This window comes from Marmota monax, unplaced genomic scaffold, assembly GCF_021218885.2.
Source record: "Marmota monax isolate L192 unplaced genomic scaffold, Marmota_monax_Labrador192_F-V1.1 WCK01_AAM20220418_F8-fsc01555, whole genome shotgun sequence".
Taxonomy (NCBI): Eukaryota; Metazoa; Chordata; class Mammalia; order Rodentia; family Sciuridae; genus Marmota; species Marmota monax.
The window spans coordinates 38,092-57,199 of NW_026694737.1; the positions used below are offsets into that span (position 1 = coordinate 38,092).

The 19,108-nt window shown below is 45.5% G+C and overlaps 1 protein-coding gene across 1 annotated transcript; it reads right to left on the reverse strand.

The window, feature by feature from the left end:
* Window positions 1-5,714: 5,714 nt before the first annotated feature.
* LOC124079052 (E3 ubiquitin-protein ligase TRIM35-like) lies at window positions 5,715-14,526 on the reverse strand (the record flags this gene model as incomplete). Its single annotated transcript, XM_046424221.1, is given in 5 exon segments — window positions 5,715-6,292; window positions 7,151-7,269; window positions 8,089-8,111; window positions 10,643-10,873; window positions 14,432-14,526. Coding segments are annotated over 5 exon segments (1,046 nt in total), but the record flags the coding sequence as incomplete, so codon positions are not given.
* Window positions 14,527-19,108: the final 4,582 nt, after the last annotated feature.

The window sequence follows — 19,108 nt, forward strand, 5'->3', positions numbered from 1 at the left end:
CCATCACTAACAATTGTCTTGTCCAATCCAAATAACTATCATTAAGATCACCTTTTCTGGGCATGAGTCAGTATTTGACATCATCTTTAATCTCATGCATACAGCTACATGAACCATTTTGGAACTTGACAACACAATTTCATTGTGTTTGATACGATGACTAATAAAGATCTGTTCCTCTCTAGAATTTTCTGCTATGCCTAAAACATTATGACTCTTTCTTTAGGCTGAAAACATGAGGCAAAGCCTCTGGTACCACACCCAGATTTTTGAATAGTGGTAGGCAGCTGTCTTCTCTTCTGTGGGACACACAGCTCTTGCCAATGACACAGGTTGACTTGGGGAAAACCATGCAAGTGTCCAAGTTGCCCTGTTTACAGAAGTTTGTTGCTCTACCAAAGCTTCGCAGCTATGTAAGGAGCAGGGCCAGGAGTAACGATAGAGAATTTGGCTACTAGTGTTTGCCCAACTTCCAGAGTTTTACACACTTGCTCCCTTAAAGTCTATAACCACCTTAAGAGACAGGAACTATTAGGTCTTTTCCACATGATGACACCAAGAGGTAGAGGGATGGTCTCTCCCCAGGGTCACAGTGGTGGTCAGTTTAAACTCTGGGCATCCAATCCCATATCCAGCCTCTCAACCAATGGACACCTTTGGGAGGATAGAGATTTTAAAAAATCTATGTTGAAGTATTAAGTTTAAGGTTTCCATTTAGCTTTTCTCTTCTTGGTTTTAAACACCAATTGTAATGCAATATTTAAACAAAAACCTAAAGTAAAATCCACCAATTGAACTGAGTACATGAAAACATCCCAGACAAACCTCCCCCTTAAGAAGGGAAAACTATTTTAATAACATGCTTGGAGTTTTCTCCTCGTGGCTGAGTTGCTTACAGATACAGTATGGGACAATCTGCATTTTAATTATAGTGTGCTGGGCAGGGAAGGGCAGAATACTCTTATAGGCTATGTGCCATACACAAAATCTCTCTGTAAAGAGGAAAAAACACTGATAGGAGGGACTGCCTACTAGGAGAGCTGAATGTGCAGAGGTGTGAGATTGTTCTAGTACATTTTGTACCTTTGGGTTTACTGCCATATAAACAGATTATCAAACATACACAAGCACACATGTACATGAGCAAGAGCCACGCACACACACACACAAATTAAAGGCAAATTACTGCTTGCCTTTTTTTGTAAGAGCATTCCAGGTCTGTATGTTTAACTCTGAAACCTATTTTTCTTGGTTACTACAACCACTTTTCCACGTTATTGAAACTTTTTCACAAATGTTAAGTTGTATAGACATACTCTTATCAAAAATCTGAAGGAAAGTAAGTGTTCCCAACATAACTTCCACATCTCAGCTTCTCACTTTTCTTTGGGATTTATCGTGACTGTGAATCAGAATTTCAACATGCAGAACATCCCATTTGCTGAAGAATTAGCCAACAGTAATAAGCCTATACTAGGTTTAGGGTGGAATACTCGGCATTTTTCCAAAGTCTGCCTTACTGGATCCCTGAGAAGCCTGAGGCAGGTACTATCACCCTCTTTCTACTTGCAACAGATGTCCAAAAGCCTCAGATAGCTTCTCCATCACAGGGTTGGAATCTGGGTCCAGGATCCTGACCCTTGTGCCTTACCGAATGCTGCCGGTAGTTCTGTGGAGTAGTTGAGGACAGCTTGCCTGACCTGCAGGTCATACCTCCAAAAGGTTGCATGTTGATTAGTGACAGAGATATGTTCTGTGACATGCACTCTTCAGCAACTTTGTCACTGTGAACACTGAGTGTGCTTACCAAACCTCGATGGCATAGCCTACTGCACACCTGGGCTGTGTGGTACAGCCCCCTGCTCCAAGGCTGCAAAACTGTGTGCACGCTACTGCAGTGGCACTGTTGGCCACCGTGACACAGTATATATCTAAACACAGAGACGGCATAGAAAGATGCTAATCAGAAATTGTCAGCCCCATTATTATCTTGCCCCTACTTTGTATTTATGATCCATCATTGACATGATGCATCCACACAAGAACCGCCCACTGTGGCCCAGGACATCCCTGGACCTAGGACAGCAAAGGTGAGAATGATGTGGTCCCTGCACTCAAGCAGAGAAGACAGGCAGGTGCCTTCCAGCAGGAGGGGCAACATGCAATAGCAGCCCCAGGAACCCTGAGCAGGATCTACAACAAAGGAGGCAAAGCAGGCAGAAGCCTACTGGGCAGAGTTCTGTTAATATCTGTCTATGGTGTTGGGAACACTCCTGCCTGGCACCATCAATAACCACGGGGCTCACCAGACTGCCATTTTTGATAGTTAACCAACAATAATCTCATTCTGCCAAAACTTCACCCTTCAGAAGCAAGAAGAAAGGAAGAAAATGGCTATTACACACTGAGTTAGGACCAAGTGATCACTGGTGCCAACGTGCAAGTTCAAGGAGCCAGGGGGGACTCTCCTGCTATTTGCCTTGGCACTCACAAGTCTGCTCCCCAGGCTCCCATCTAAAGGGCACACAGTTAGGGGTTAGGGAAGATCTGCAGATGAGGACATAAGCCCAGGCAGGTAAGGAATGTGCACACAGGTGGTGCAGCAAATATAACCAGAACAGTCCGAGTAACCAACAGCAGGTCACTGTGATACAAATGGCCCTGTGAGTACCAGGCAGTGTGTGTGACAGCCAGGCGTGCCTGGAGCCATGTGAGATGGAGCCAGGACACCCAGTAGAACAGAGTCCAGCCACAGTGAGCTCTGAAAGATACACTGCAGAAATGCACATGAGCAGGTCAGGAGTGGGGGCCACTCTGGGTGGCCACTGGAGACCAAAGATGGTGCATCTGGTGGCAGCACATAGATGGATTCAAAAGGAGAATAAGACAGGCAGTGTACAGTGGGCTGCTGCCTCCAGGGTGGATGCTGGAATGGGAAGAAAGAGGCACAGGTGGGAGAGTATTCAAGGAAGACCCTTGGAGAGGGGCTCGCTGCCAACACGATAGCCACCTTACCCTGAGCATATCCAGAACCGAGGCCAGATGGTCTTAAGGGCAGTGTCAAAAGGAGGATTCCTAAGATCTGTAAGCAAATGAAAAACAAAACAAACAAAAAAAAAACAAAAAAACAAAAAACAGACTAGACATTATCCAAATTAAAAAACTGGGGGTTTCAAAGGATGTCACCAAGAAAGTGAATGGACACACCTAGAATGAAGAGGAAAGTTTATAAGTTCTATATCTGACAAAGGGACTAGTCTCTAGAATACATAGAGAACCCTTAAACTTAACAATAAAGACAACCCAGCTAAAATGGGGAAAGGCTCAAGACAGTTCCCCCAAACAGATATATAAATGGCCAATGAGCACATGAAAAAGCTACTCAGTATTAGCATCAAGGAAATGCACATCAAAGCCAAAGCCATACCACTTCACCATCACAGGAGGGCTAAGTCAGAACACAGATCACAGTGCTGACAAGGGTGCTGTGCACCCGGAATCTGCACACACTGCTGGTGGGAGTCAAAGGGGTACGGCTGCATCGGAAAGCAGCTTGGTGGTTCCTCAAAAGGTTAAGAAGAGTCACCATAAGACACAGCATGACTATGCCTGGGTAGACCCAAAGAGAAAGAGAGACAGGTCCACACAAAAATCTGTACACAGATGTTCCCAGCAGCACTACTCAAAACCAACAAAACATGGAAACAGGCCAAATACCCATCAACTGGTGAACAATAAAACACAGTACATCATTTCATACAATGGAATATTACAATAAGAATACACACTACAACATGGAAAAACTCTGGCTTACAAGAACACTGAAAGAAATAATGTCAAAAGAAAAAGCACATCATTTTTATTTCTTTGAAAAGGAGGCCTAGGCTATCCAAATTATCCTATATCTTAAAACAAACAAGCAAACAAAAAAACTCATAAAAGCTTGGGTGAAAATAGTTTTAAACATTTATTCTAACCAACAAATCAGGATGATCATACAGAATATGTACTTGACAGGTTAAACCCCAGCAGAGCACACACACTCACAACTGCTTGGTTCCCAAAGTGCCTAGAGCTTTTTTTTTCGGGGGGGGGGGGTGGTGGGGACTGAGAATCTGACACATGTGAGCTCATTTGCCAACTGCCAAGCTGGCCCCAGTGGCATGTCACACTTGGTCCCTCCCCACTAGTTACATAACCAATGTGCACAACACACTTATAACCAGGACTCCTAATTACTGTTTAGAACATCAGCTATTATAAATTGGGGAATCCAGGCTGGAATGTGCCCCTAACTATAACACGGTACCCACGGGACAGTATCTCCTTTCATGTTGCCAGTTCCCAGGACACACACAGTGAGCTGGAAATTAGAAAGCATTTGCAGGCATGAGAAAGGAAAGGTGGAGGTTTACAGTGGAGAGGAGAAACAGGATGGAACTCAACAGGGAGCAAGCCGGCTGAGGTCAGTGACACGCAGCAGTGAGGATGAGAGATACTGCCTTCCTTCCCATTGCACAGCACCTGTCTTCCGAACGGCCTCCCTCAGATCACACCCTTCCTTTCTTCCTAACTGGAGGGGGCACCTCTTCCCTTCCCTTCTCATACTTTCACCAGAGGAACTCACTCCACAGAATTATAGAAGGACATGGTCTTCTAGTCCCACGGTCTATTGTACAGATGAGGAAAGTGAGTCCCAGTGAGGGAACAGGTGCACAGCATGATTTTAAGTTTGTTAAGTGCTCTGGAGCTCTTGGTTCAGGAGATTAGCTCTTGATGTACAACCAGATAAACTGGAGTTGATGGATACAGATGGGCAGCTTTGCCTCCTACCTTACAGGACCCCCAGGAAGATCTGTGCAAGTTTTAAATTAGTAACATAAAGCGGTAGCTAAGCTGAGCCCTGCACTAACTGTTTGCTTCTTTGCTGAATTCCTGATGTTCTGGCACTGGAGTGACTGCAGCTTTTAAGCTAACCAATCCCTAGACAGCCAATAGGCCTGAAGGCTGCCTGTCTCGTGAGTCCAGCCAACCTAGACCATGGAATCACACCAATTCCTGTAGCAGGCTCTCTGCCAAGTCAACATCTCCTGTTCTAATCATCCTAAGGCAGGTGCAAGAAACGAGGAGCAGTCCTCACATGCCAGAACCCACTGCAACTACTCAAGACTGGTGAGCGTCCACCTGGTCTATGCTGCCCCACCCATTCCTTCCCAGGAAAACCACAAGAAAGGCTTTGCCAGCACCTTCCCCTCTTTCCCTTTGTATCTTGACTGACCCTAGTGCTTTCCTGTGTGGCTCCACGTGGCATGGCTGGGAAATGAGTGACAGACTCTTTCCAACAGCAGTCATCTCCTGATTAGTTGGTTTAACCATACCTGGAAAATAATAAAACCTACATTTTAAAACAGGCCTGTTCTAGAAGTATACATTTTCTCCAGAAATTCTCAAATGAGGACTTAAAAATTCACACCCTGGGTAGAGCCTGGACCCAGTGAGATACTTCCTGGATGGCTTTTAACTGAACAGAGAAGGGACCAAAAATAAAGAAGAGGCATAGGGCCTCGAGTCACAGAAAAAGGCAAGACAGAATGGCAGAGGATGCTGGCACCTCACAAGGTAGTGGGCAGAGGTGCCAAGGCCGGGGATGGGCTTCAGGAAGAGGTAGGAATAAAGCAGGCCCACGGCACAGCATCCAGCAGGCCTGGGCCAGTTCAGACATCCAGCTCTTCCTTTATAGTGATGCGCAAGGGGCAGATGCTCAAGGGCTCAGGAGGCCCATCACCCCGCAAACCCCCAAGGTAAAAGTAGGGCCGCACCTCCCCAAAGCGTGCATGGAAGGTGTATAGGTGGTAGTTATGTTCAGCATCATAGAAGGACAGCTCACCCTCTTCACACTCCAGCTCCACGCGTAGGCAGCAAGGGATGGTCAGGACCAGGGGCGAGGTGGCCGGGTCCGAGGTCACACAGTGGTCCCCCTCCACACCCTGTGTGTGGCACACGTACCAGAAGCCAGAGCGTGTGTCATGGTAGCAGCTGTGTGAGTGGCCTTCTGCACCTGTATCTGGCTGTACCCACACCACACCCACCCGCCAGCTCTGCAGGTCACCCAGGGCCACCTCCCAAGTATGGGAGCCTTGAGAGAAGGTGCAGGATCCCAGCAGGCAGGGTGATGAGGAGAAGCGCTCTGGGTTTTCCACCTGCAGACGGTAGCCATGGTTGGTGACACTGGTGAGGTTATCAGACACCGAGAGCCAGCCTGCTGCAGTGTTGGGATCGAAGCTGAAGGGCACTGAGGGCAGAAGGGGGACAGTCAGCAAACCTGACACTCTCCCACCTGCCACACCAGGTGGTGTCCCCAGGGCCCCAAAATGACCACCTCAGTTCTAGTTGCCCTGGGTTGATGGAAATCATGGGTTCAAATGTAATGGCCAAAATATATGTGAAAATCCTAGCCCCCACCCAGTGGCCCAGAATGTGCCTTTATTTGGAAATGGGCATTACTATAAATACAGTTATAGTAATAAATACTTAACTGTATTTATTACTATAAATACAGTTAAGATGAAGTCAGACTGGAGCAGGGTGGAACTTGAACCCACCTTGACTGTGCCCTTATAAAAAGGGGAAAGGAGACAACACATGAGGGGAAAAGCCATGTGGCAGAGGGCAGAGGGTGAGGTGCTGCAGCTGCAGGCCAAGGGCAGCCAGGCCTGCCAGCCAACACCAGAAGCTAGAAGAGACACAGAGGGCCCCTGCCACAGGTTTCAGAGGACCACAGCCCTGCTGTCACCTGAGCATGAGCTTCTAGCCTTCACAACCATGGGAGAATGGGTTTCTGTCATTTAAAGCACCCCGTGTGTGGTCCTTTGGTGACCTTGGATGGAGAAAGCCTTTCATTATACACATTACAATTCTGAATAGAGGAAGTATTTCTCTTTCTGAAGAGGACAGAGGGTCAGGGCCTATATAGGAAGGTGGTCTGCCAGGAGGGGCTGCAGCCATCAGGCAGGAGGGAGGTGACCAGGGTCAAGGGCCTGCTGGGAGGTCAGTGGAGAGAATAGGTAGAGCCTGACAGAGTGGAGCTTGGCAGCTCTGTGCTAGCATGAAGTACCTTCCCTGGGCGCAAACACCTCCCAGAACCCCTTACCAGATTTGATGGAATTGATCATCTTCTTCCACACACGGTACTGCAGGGAATCCAGGTACCGGCAGGGGTTGATGAGCATGCCGGGCTGGATAGGCTCCGGCTCCATGGTGCAGAAAAGCCTGTGGAAGGAGGACTGGGTATGGTGGGTGCAGTTGGGGCAAAGCACCTGGGCTTATCTGGGTTCACTGGAAATGGGCAACAGGCCTTGCTCCCTTGCCTCAGGCCTAGGTTTCCTGGCCACCTTCCCCAAGACAAACCTGATTGGTCCAGGAACTGACTGAGCTGCCACACCTTTCAGGATTCAGTAGGACGGCTCATCCGGCCCCAGCTGGGAAAAATAGAAATAGGAGGTTCTGCAACACGGCTGCCATCCTTGTGGACAGAAATCACACTTACACATATGCTTGTGGCATGTGTAACAAATTGGAAGGGACCTTAACAGTGCTCTACTACAACAAAACCAAGAGGTCACAGTCCTTTGCTTGAGCACCTCTGGTGACAGGGAACTCACTACTTCCCCTAATTCACAAAGCCCACTCTTTTATCTTTGGATGGCTCAGACAGGGACATAATTCTTAATTATTCATCCCAGAGAACCCAATGCCATCAAGGCACACGAGTGTGCAGGACAAGGGCCTGTCCTGAAGCTCTCAGAGGGAGGAGGCTGGTCAAGAAAGATGTCTAAATGTTAGATGGCCACTAAGAAGCATGAGCAGATGCATGCTGCTCTCCCTCCCCTCACAGTGCCTGGAGACGCTCCAGGCCAGTCAGAATTGGAGAGCCTCAAAGAAAGGTCTCTCCATTTGGCAGTCCACACCACTCCCTGTGGATCCCACCAGCTGGCTGTGTTACCTGCCTGGCCCTGGAGCCACTGGATTTTGCACCTTTGGTGTTTCTGCCTGCTCTTCCCCTCCCCTCCACCAGACTTGTCAACTTACTGGCACTTTCGGTGCTTGTGTTTCTGAAAGAAAAGACACAGACACAGACACAGAGAAAGCATGGTAAGTTTCTGACCTCAAGAGGAGCCATGCACCCCATGTTCATGGATCAGAAGACTTAATATTGTTAAGATGTCCATTCTCCCCAAGCTGATCTAGGTATTCAGCAGAATTCCTTTCAAAATCCCAGGTACTTTCTTTGTAGAAACTGATTATAAATTTCATATGGAAATTCAAGGAACCCCAAAGAGCCAAATAATCTTTAAAAAGAAGAGTAAAGTTGGAGGACTCACACTCCCCAATTTCACAGCTTATTATAGAGCAACTAGTCAAGAGAGTGCAGGACTAACATGTGGGCAGCCGGGGAGATCAATGGAAGGAACAGAACTGAAAGTCCAGAAGTAAACCCTCACATCCACTGTCAGCCAATTATCTATGAGGACAGCAAAATCATTTAAGAGAGGAATGGTCTTTCCAACAAATTGTAAAAATTATTAAAGTACACACTAAATTGTTAAAGGTGGAACCTAACTTGATGCCATATTAAAAAAATGAAATAAAATACATCAAAGGCCTAAATATAGAGCTAAAAACTGAGAAAGAACTTGTGCCTAGAACACAAAGAATTTTTACAACTGACAAAGAAACAACCTAATTAAAAAATGGATAAAAATGTAGAATTGATACTTCTCCAAAAGAAGATCTACAAATGACCAATAACACATGAAAAGATGCTAAATATTGTTAGCCATCATGAATGCAAATGAAAATAATGAGATACCACTTCAAACTCAATGGGATGGCTACTTAAATATATATAGAGAGAGAGTTGGAAAGGATGTAGAGAAAGTAGAATCATTATTCACCGCTGATGGCAATATAAAACAGTGCATTTGCCTTGCAAAAGAATCTGGCAGCTCTTCAAAGAGTCAGAGTTACCAAAGAAGCTAGCAACATCCAAGAGAAATGAAAACATGTACATATAACTGGTACATTAGTTGGGTGTGGTGGTGTGTGCCTGTCATCCCAGTGACTTGGGAGGCTGAGACAGGATCACAAGTTCAAGGCCAGCCTCAGCAACTTAGAACTCAAGCAAGTCAGCCAGACTCTGTCTCAAGATTGAAAAAAAAACTAGCACTAGGGATGTAGCTCAGTGGTAAAAGCACCCTGGGTTCCACCCCCAGTACAAAACAAACCAAAACACTGGTATATGAATGTTTATAGCCCTATTACCTACAAGAGCAAAAAGTAAAAACAACCCAAATAATCACAAATTGATGAACAGATAAAATGTTATATACAATAGAATAGTATCATTCCACCATAACAAGGAAAGAATTATTAGTTGCTAAGACATGGATGAAGTTGCAAAATATGCTGAGTGAAAGAAACCATTCACAAAAGGTATATATTATATGACTCCATTTATGTGAAATGTGTAAAATAGGCAAATTAGGTAGACAAGAGAAATTGGCGGCTGAAAGGCACCAGTACAGGAGGAATAGGGGAGTGACAGCTGAAGGATTTGGAGCTTATTTTTGGATGGATGAAATGATCTGAAATACAGATTGTCGTGATGGTTGCACAATAGTACAGTGCCAAAATCACTGAACTGTATGTTTTAAATAAGTGACAAGCTGGGTGTAGTGGTGTGGGGCTGTAGTTCCAATTACTCGGGAAGCAAGAAGGTCACTCGAGCCCAGCAATTTGAAGCCAGAAAAAGCAAGAATGAGATCCTATCTTTTAAAAAACTAAATAACAACAACAACAACAACAAAAATGGGTGATTTACACAGTTCAATATATAAATTATATCTCAATAAAGCTGTTATTTAGAAAAACAAAATCAAACCAAAATCATTGGCAGGATGACAATTTCCTTAGCAGAATCATCAAAGAAAGAAACAATTTAAATCCTTTGAGTGATTCTGTAATCAGTGCCCTCTGGAGACAAGGCATATCATGGCTTGACATGAGGTGGTCAACCCACAAAGGCCCTCCCCAGAATGGGACACACTGCTGGAACACAGTATTTGCCCCCCATTCCAGAAGGTGAGCTGTCGGTGGTGAAGAGGATAGTGGGTCATCCTGATCATCCTGATTTACAAACCAGCCTTCATGTTACAGAAACTTCTCTGCGGGGCCCAATGATGCAATCAACCAAAGTGAGAAAAAATAAACTCAATGGCATTTGTTTTTTAAGTGAGAATGGAATCATTCTTAAGAGAGAACAAGCCATATTTAAATATTAAAAAAAATCTGATTTTGAAAGACCACGTTTACTAGGGGTAGAGAGAGAAGAAACCAAGGATGGCACAAAAGCAAAGAGAACAGGGGGAGCGAGAGAGAGAGACAGGGAGGGCAGGGGAGAGAAGAAGCTGGAGACGCCACCCCTGCCACGCCCCTGGCCTCTGACAAGCAGCACACGGATGCCATCCCTCAGGACCAAAGCCAGGAGGTCACAGGAAGACTGGCATGGCGGGGCTGGTGACCATGGTTCTCTGGTCCCTGAACATCCGGCCCCATCACAGAACGTGGCGACCACACTCCTCACCATAAGAAAAGAGACGTCATCTTCCTTCAGTTCCATGTGCAGCCGCTTGATCTCGTGGGCCAGCACCTCTGTCTCTTCTATGAGTTGCTTCATCTTCTCATCGGCCAGGAGCTTCTTCTGCCTGGTCTCCTGTGCCACAGCGTCCAGAACAGCCTGCTCCTCCACCCTCAGGAACTCACGGAGCTTTTCGAACTCCTGCCGGATGCAGCCTTCCAGCCCCGCCGCCTCCACCTGCAGCAGAGAGCTAGAGTCAGTGACTCAGACCTGGGGAGCCTCTGGTGTCCCCAAGCTGGTGACCTTCAGATTTTCAGAAAGAATCCTATGTAGAACCCTAGAGATGAAGCATCGATGCAAGACTTGACTAGCACCAATTTATAAGTTTAAATTTCAAATGGGAGAGCATAGCAGCTGTTTTGATAAATTTTTAGAAATCACTGGTCAAGCACAGTGGTGCACACCTGCAATCCCAGTGATTGGGAACACTAAGGCAGGAGGGTTTCAAGTTCAAGATCAGCCTCAGCAACTCAGCAAGGCCCTAAGCAGCTTAGTGAGACCCTCTTTAAAAAAAAGGAAAAAGAAATCCTTGCTTATTGATGATAACCCTAGTCCTGTAACCTCCTCACACACAACAGTCTGTATCTCATTTGGGTTCTCAATAGCATGGAAAACCCTGTGTGACAGAAGTGAATTATTTCAAATAGCAACAATTTTTAAAACTTGTTTGCCTTCAAATCTTTTGCCCTTAAATATGTCTGATCAAAAGGTTTTCTAAAACAGTAGGAAGTATTTAACAATCATAAAAATGTGCACATTCCAAATCATAGCCACAAAAATATTAAGAAAATGAGACTCAAACCATAAAAATACTCAGAGAAAAAGCAAAGAAATACTTCTTGCCTGAAAATAAGAAAGAAATTGCTTAGCATAATATGAAACAAAAAAGACTCAAACAATGAGATAAATGAATGTATATAAAAGATAAGCTTTAAATGTCAAGACCTTATAAGCAGGGTTAAATACATGCAAGTAATTCCAAAATGACTACTGTATAAATGACCCCCCCCCAAAAAAAAAAAAGAAACCTGAAAATAATTCATTGAAAAAGAAATGACAAACTGGGAAAAATGTTTGCAATATATTCAACAAACTAGTATTATTCTTAATATACAAAAGCGCTCCAAAAATCCAATGGGAGAAAAGACAAATATTCCAAGAACAAAAAAAGGATATGAATTGGCATTCACATCATTCACAGAAGAAATCTATACTGTGAAAAGATGGGCAAATGAGAAGGGACCACGTAGGAAGAGTGGAATCTACTGATTCTTCTCACACAGGACAAGAAAGGATGGAGCAAAGAGGAAAACTCGGCAAGAGCAAAGGCAACTCCAGCCACTGTCACACCAGCAGGGACAGCCTCATGGTAAAGGGGTAAACAACAGAATGTATACTCAGTGACTTGGATTCAGAGAATTTAATGGGAAAAGCACCCATCCAGCTAGAACTCTGGAGGCCTCAACCTGACCACCTTAAGAACCCTGGCCTCCACAAGAAGCCTAAGAGCTCTCTGCTGCCTGGCAGGGAGAGATTAATGCACCCCCCTTCCCCCAGTCCAGCCCCATACCCACAAATGTAGGTATGCTGATCATGGAAATGTACAGGGAAGCATTTCCCTGGTGAACAAACTCCTGGAGGGTAACAGGCACCTTGTTTCCCACCTTTAGAATGCCCTGAAATCTCTCTTAGGATCTAGTAATATAGCTAATATATGTGCAAAGTCTAGCTGGTATGGTAACGCCCTGAGAAGCCTCTGTGTTAGAGGCTCATCAGAGGCTCATCAAACCTCGACCTTGATTGCAGGCACATAGTTCCTAGGAATAAAGGAACTTATTTGCTAGATAACTACAATGTTTCACCAAGCTCTCCTGCTCCTCCTGGAGCTGCCTGCCTAACAGTAACTTCAGACAATGGACTTTCTTGAGAACTGCACAAAGCTCCTACATTGCATACTACAACTAAAATTTACTTGCAGAATAAGCAACCTTACTGATACTCTAAACAATAATGTAGTTATGGTACTAATAACCAAATGTAACCTATTGGTATAAATAAACGTGGCCACTTGGACACATTCCCTGCCTCTGCACCTCGTCTCTGTGTCTCCCTTTATTATTTTTTTACACACAAAGCCAGCCAAACAGCTTTGGCCATGACGACATTGGTTACAGGGCAGAAATGAAGCCTGATGACTCCATGACAGCACCAGAAGAACACCACAAACAGTGTCCTCTAGCAATGGCAGGCTGCAATCTCATTTGTGGACTAGAAACTTGGTCTGTACTCATGGCTCTGACCTAAGATGATCAAATGGTGCCACTCTGTCAACTCAGCTTCTTGGTCTCCAAAACATCACAAACATTGAATGGCCTCTCTCTGTGGGCACTCAGATGCATTACCTTATATCAAAGTTTCACAAAAATCCTAGGAAGAGGGAATTTCTTTCTACAGGTGAGTGCATGAGTTTGGTGGGGGCCGAGGGATCTGCCTGTAAACACAGGGTTTGATTTCCAATGTCAGCCTGCAGCTTACTGCCCTGGACTCTGTATTTCACAGCCTCGACTCCTGCTCTGCTCCTCCAGCTTGGGACAGGCTGGTTTCTGACTGTCTCGCTGACCCTGGCTCTGGTCTGTCACCTTCTGAGAGATGATTGCTTCTAGTAATTACCACTCAGCTACACTCATCTCAGCCACAGCTGACACACCTGGTTTGGGCTGCTGGGCACTCCCCTGAAGTCCCTACAGTGCCTGAGTGGCCAAGGACTGGGCTCAGGGAAGCCTCCTAATATCTCACTATGGAACCAGCACAAGCTCATTACTGGTCCCCTGCAGGTGCCCAGAACTTCCAGACATTGGGAATGTGCTCACTTTCCTTGTATTTTGATGACAGGGGACAAACTAGAAAACAACAAGGTAATGAAGTGTCTCGAAGAAAATGAGGGAGACCTGAAGCCGGGTAAAAGGGAAGGGCTAGTCTGGGTAGCAGCAGGGAAAGCTTCCCAAGGAACGTGTAAGCTGAAATTTTAAAGGCATCTTTGACTATAGGGCCAGGGGAACAGCTTTAGCTCATTTAAGGGACAGAGAAGGCCACAGAAGTGGCAGAAGCACAGAGCACCAAGCCACAGAACAGCAGATGAACTTGGGGCAGGCAAGGGGCAGACGACAGCCTTGGCCATGGGAAGGAGTCTGGACCGCAGTCTGGGGCATGGAATTACACTACGCGATTTTAAGCAGAGGAATGACACAGCGATGTGCTTTTCCAAAAGACCACTGGAGTGCTTGGAAAGTGGAAAGAACAGAACAAAGAACAGAAAACCAAGAACAGAAGTAGGGAGCAGCCAGGAAGGAGGCGCAGCAATGCAGGTGGAGTTCGATGAACATGTATGGTTCAGAGACAGGGAACAGGGCTGTGGTAGAGTGGACACGGGCACTGAAAGGAAACCCGGAATCACAGGAATCACGGGGGCTTGCACTGAGTGAATGGCGAAATGCAGCACACACTGAGGTTATTATTAAATGACAGTGCAATGGCACAGGTGGCTTCTTAAGCCATGCCTGTGCTGCTGGTGTGCCATGCCCAGGTCTTCAGTGAGGCAGTGTAGCCCAGTCAGCAGCTGAGAACAAGGCTGTATGAGACTTCCAAGTCCACAGCTAGCCCACAGGCGGCATCAACAGAGCCAAGGCCAACCCTCCCCTGCTTCTCCCTGGCTGCACACTGGGTCCAAGCACTCACCTGATTGTGCTTGGCGATGGCCTCGTAGGAGTGTCATATGGCCCAGAAGGCCTTGGCTTTCTCCTGCAGCGTGTACTCCATGTTTCTAACTTGGCCTGATGTGGGGAATGAGAAGGAAGCAGGGAGGCAAGTTAGGACTGGAGGCCAGACAGGGAGGACAAACACCACATTTATAACTGGAATTCCACTTTGACAAGAGCATGAAGACAGCATTTACTGAACCTGGTCCATGCCAATCCCCTCGGGCACAGCTGAATGTTAGTCATGATCTCAAATCATTTCTTTATAATGCTAAGGGCCCTCAGATGACCTGTAGCCCAGCTCCCTTGTCCTATGCCTGGTACAGGGAACAGGGCTAAGGAGGGTAGAGGGGCCTGTTGTCTCTCAAGCTGCCATAATACAGCACAGAAAGGCATCCTGCTCAGCCTGGGACTGGTCCAGGCTGAGCTGAGTCCCTGAGCTGTGGGGATAAGACAGGGTAGGGACCACAGGCTCCCTTTGAAATGTTCCAGACTGTACTGGTCTGAAGTCACTAATCTTAGGGGGTCTGACCCCCTCATTTCCCATCAAATGAAGTTATTTCCCATAAGGCCTTCTCAACACATTTCCCTCCAGACCCCTCCTTCTCCTGACATTCTCATATTTCTTAGATCATGTGACAGACTTTAATTGTCAAATTCAAATATTTATCTCTTCAGTAGTTTTTGTTTTTTTTAAATTTTAATTATTGCTTCTGAACTTTCTGGACTCCCTGAAGAACACTGTAAATTTTAGGTTGGATTCCTACCTTTTCATCTACATTGTAAGAAACCTTCTCATATATTTTCTTTTGGAAAAATAGTAAATATTCTAATAGTAATAATCGAATATTACTAATATTAGATTAATTCTAATAAAAATAATAATTATTCTAATAATAGTACTGGTAAATTACCATCACCATTTATGGAGCACCTACATGTAGCAGGGACAGTGCTAATTACTTAATACCAGTTTCCTACCTGATAAGAGGGATATCACTATGGAGCTCATGGGTTGACAAATCAGTGCATGTCAAGGGCTGAGAAGTGGGCAGGCACACAGTACGTGCTGCAAGGTCTAGCTCTTAGTACCAATAAGTGCCACTTGTGAGCCAAGAAATTTAATTCTCCTACCAGATATTCCAGGTTTCTTAATGTACAGCATAAATGCTAAGATAACCTCATCTAGATCTCATCCTTATCCAACTCCAATTTGTTTTCCAGATCTTTCTTCCCCCTTGATATGCAGACTCATCACACAATAGGTGTTTATCATGCTGCCTACTGCTGGGACCTCTTCACTCAGGAGCCACAGTGGGCAATTGAGAATCCCTCTCTGCCGGGGGCACAGGCTTAACAAGGAGGCAATGAACATCCTCTATTGAAACTAGGGATCTGCCAGGCTTGAATTGAAAGCTGAGGACCTAGAAAGTAGTGAGTAGTTAGGAAAGGGTAGAAAGAACTAGAAGGGGAATGTCTTAGTCCATTTTCTGTTTGCAGTAATACAACAGCATAGGATAAGCTATTAGGAAACAGGCTGATTCTGGCTCAGAGTTCTGAGCTGAGACTTAGGGCTATGTCTGGTGATAGTCTTCCAGGATAGCTGAGTATGGGTGAGGGCATCACGCAGTGGGAAATAGGAAGTGCATGTGAATCCTGTTTCTTCCCCTCTCATAAAGCCACCAGGATGGTGGGGGCTCTGACACTCCTATCTAATCCTACTCATAGGCTTCACCTCTAACACCAGTCACATTAAGTTTCTACCCTCTTAATACCTTGCAATGGCGATTAAATGTCAACCTTTGTTTTTGGAGAGGATGAACCATATGCAAACCATGGTGGGGAGACCTCTGAATGTGGCTAAGAGTAACTGGAATCCCTGGGTTGACACTTCTCAGGCTGATTCTGAGAAGGTAGCCCCAGGCAGGGGACCAAGGCTTCGGGACCTACGTCAAAGTCCAGAGGCATGTATAAGAAAGGGGTCCAGACAAGGTAGTTAGAGGGAGTTTGGAGTGTGTCTGGTATTGAAAACACTAAACTTGAGTTCTGACCCAAGAATTTTATCATGTTTACCCCAAAGCTTCAAGAAGTGCATGAATGAATTTTCCCAAGTTTCCATTTTCTCATTAGTAAATGTAACTATCTTCACAGTCCCCTGGAACGGTCTGTGTCTGAGTATTTCGTGGATTTGCAAGTAGTGTAAGAGTATTCTGAGATAGTGTTTTCGTTGAATGATGAAACAAAAAAATCCACCAAGATAAGCCCATCCTGAGTCACCTCATACACAGTGTGACACATGCCCTTGGTTCCTACAACATCAGCACTAGCATGTGTAAATGTGTTAATGATTACCAGGCACTAGTCTGTATGAGTGTCATGGTCTTGGCCTAATGAGGGAAGAGCAATACACTCAGCAGGTAGAGGGTGTATGGGTGCTGTAAGCTGGCCAACCATGTGCATCAACTGAGTTTGAGTTTCTGAGTTCTTCAAACAGGGAAGCTTTGACTCCTGAATCAAGCCAGCACTTGGAACACAGTAAAGAGAATCAATCAAAAGGATCTCTGTCAAGAGTAGAGATTTAGTTTCAGCAAAGTAAAATCTTGTAATTAATATTTTAACTGGAATTGTACAGATCCTAATTTTGCTTGGACTTAATCTGGCAACTTCCTTTGGTTTATTGCATATATGTGATATAGGCAAGAGCAGTATATATGCTTTGTGTTTGTGTGCACCTACGTGGTAACATATTTAAGCCACATTATTGGAACACTTTTTCCTTTAAGAAGAGCAAGCACGTTGTTCAGGTTTGAGAAACACTGCGCTCCAGGACTTCCTAAGGTCCCACAAGCACTTGTGTTCTTTCTAGAGCTCTGTTTAAACATTTCCGTTATATTCCAAAATCTCCTAAGTCTTTTTGGTCATATCTCCTTGTGCTGAGGACACCAGGCAAGCTCTTTAACATGCCCTTGGATGCCCTGTGGGATCTGTCCCAAACTTCTTCATTCCTCATGTAGAATGTCCTTTGGTCACTGCAGGCCCCACCCTATGCCCCCACTACTGCTACTGGTCTTCCTTTACTCCTCTGGGCCTTCAGGTCTTGTAAAATCAGTTGTTCAGAGGCTCCTTACTATGCCTCAACAGATGAAAAAAGTAGGCCTTCCTCTTAGAGTATCCCATCCTTCACTGAAACTTCAATTATTAGTGAGAGTACTCAACTATGCCTGTCAACTTCACCCAGGCAGGGTCTCTAGGACTGGACTGTATTCTGCTGGACACACTGTGCCCAGCACATTGCAGGTGTTCAACCTACCTGCTCTCTGCACACTGACAATGATCAACAGCCACCCAGATGCCTGATTATCCAAACACAGTTGGCTGCCCACAGCTCTGGGATCAGAGCACAAGCAGCACTGAGAGAAGGGTCTCTCAAAGCCAATGACCAGAGCACAGACCAAACTAGGCCCAGGGGAAGTCTAGCTACTAGTTCTGTGACTTTGGCAGTTACTTAAACTAAGACTGTCTTTATACTGTACCTCATTACACTGTAAGATAGGGATAACGCTACTAACTACAGCAAGCTGAAATGCCCCGCAACCCTGCAAAGCCCAAGTTCTAATCAATACAACCGTGAATGTTATGGCAAAAGGGATTCTGCAGATGACGGAATTAAGGATCTTGATACGGGGAGATTCCTCTGGATAATCTGAGTGGGTCCACTGTAATCACGAGGGCCTTATGAGAGAGGTGGTAGTCAGCCAAGGAAGGCAATAAGACAACTGAAGCAGAAGTCAGAGTCATGCTCCTTAAAGATGGAGAAGACAAGGAAACATGTTCTCCCCTGAAACCTCCAAAAGGAATGCAGCTGTGCAGACAGCTTGAATTTGGGCCTTCTGACCTCTAGAACTACAATCAACTAGTGCTGTTTTAAACCATTGTGTTTGTGCCAGTTTACTGTGTCAATGATAGAAAACTAACACACCCAGCCTTGTTGAACGTTTGTGAGCATTATATTTGCTAACATGCATATGCTTAAGAGAATCTAACATATAGTAAGTTCTCTACAAGTATCCACCCACATGATTTTTAGTTTTGCTTCATCCTTAGATGGTGGCCAAAGTGATCTTTTTTCTAAAACATACTATCTCATCACAACCCCCGTCTGAGAATCCCACAGGGCTCCCCACAGCCAGCAGGACTTTTGACCTAGCTCCTTCTCACATGGCAGTGGGATGGGAGGGGGGATCCCACATGCTCCCCCCAGAACCACCACGCATGTCCAACCATGTAGAACCATGTCTTGTCTACTAACTCCTGACTTCCCCCTCTAAAACATACACTTCATAAGATAAGGGGCTATCTCAGGGACCTAGGCACCCAGAACAGGTTTTGGCACACAGGAGGCCCTCATCTCATGTTTGTCTGGTAAATGAATGAGTCCCACCCTGCTTCAGGCAGCCCTGGACTAGACTATTCCCTGCCTCTCAGGCATCACCCTGAGGGCCCACTGGCCTGACACAAGTCTCCATCTGCATCTCCATCCTGTTGTAACCACTGAAATTCTCTAGGTGCCTGGAAAGTCAGGTTTCCTCACTTCCAGACCCTTCCAGACACTACTGTCTCTGCCACATACCCTCCCTCATTCCTTCCCCTGGCTAAT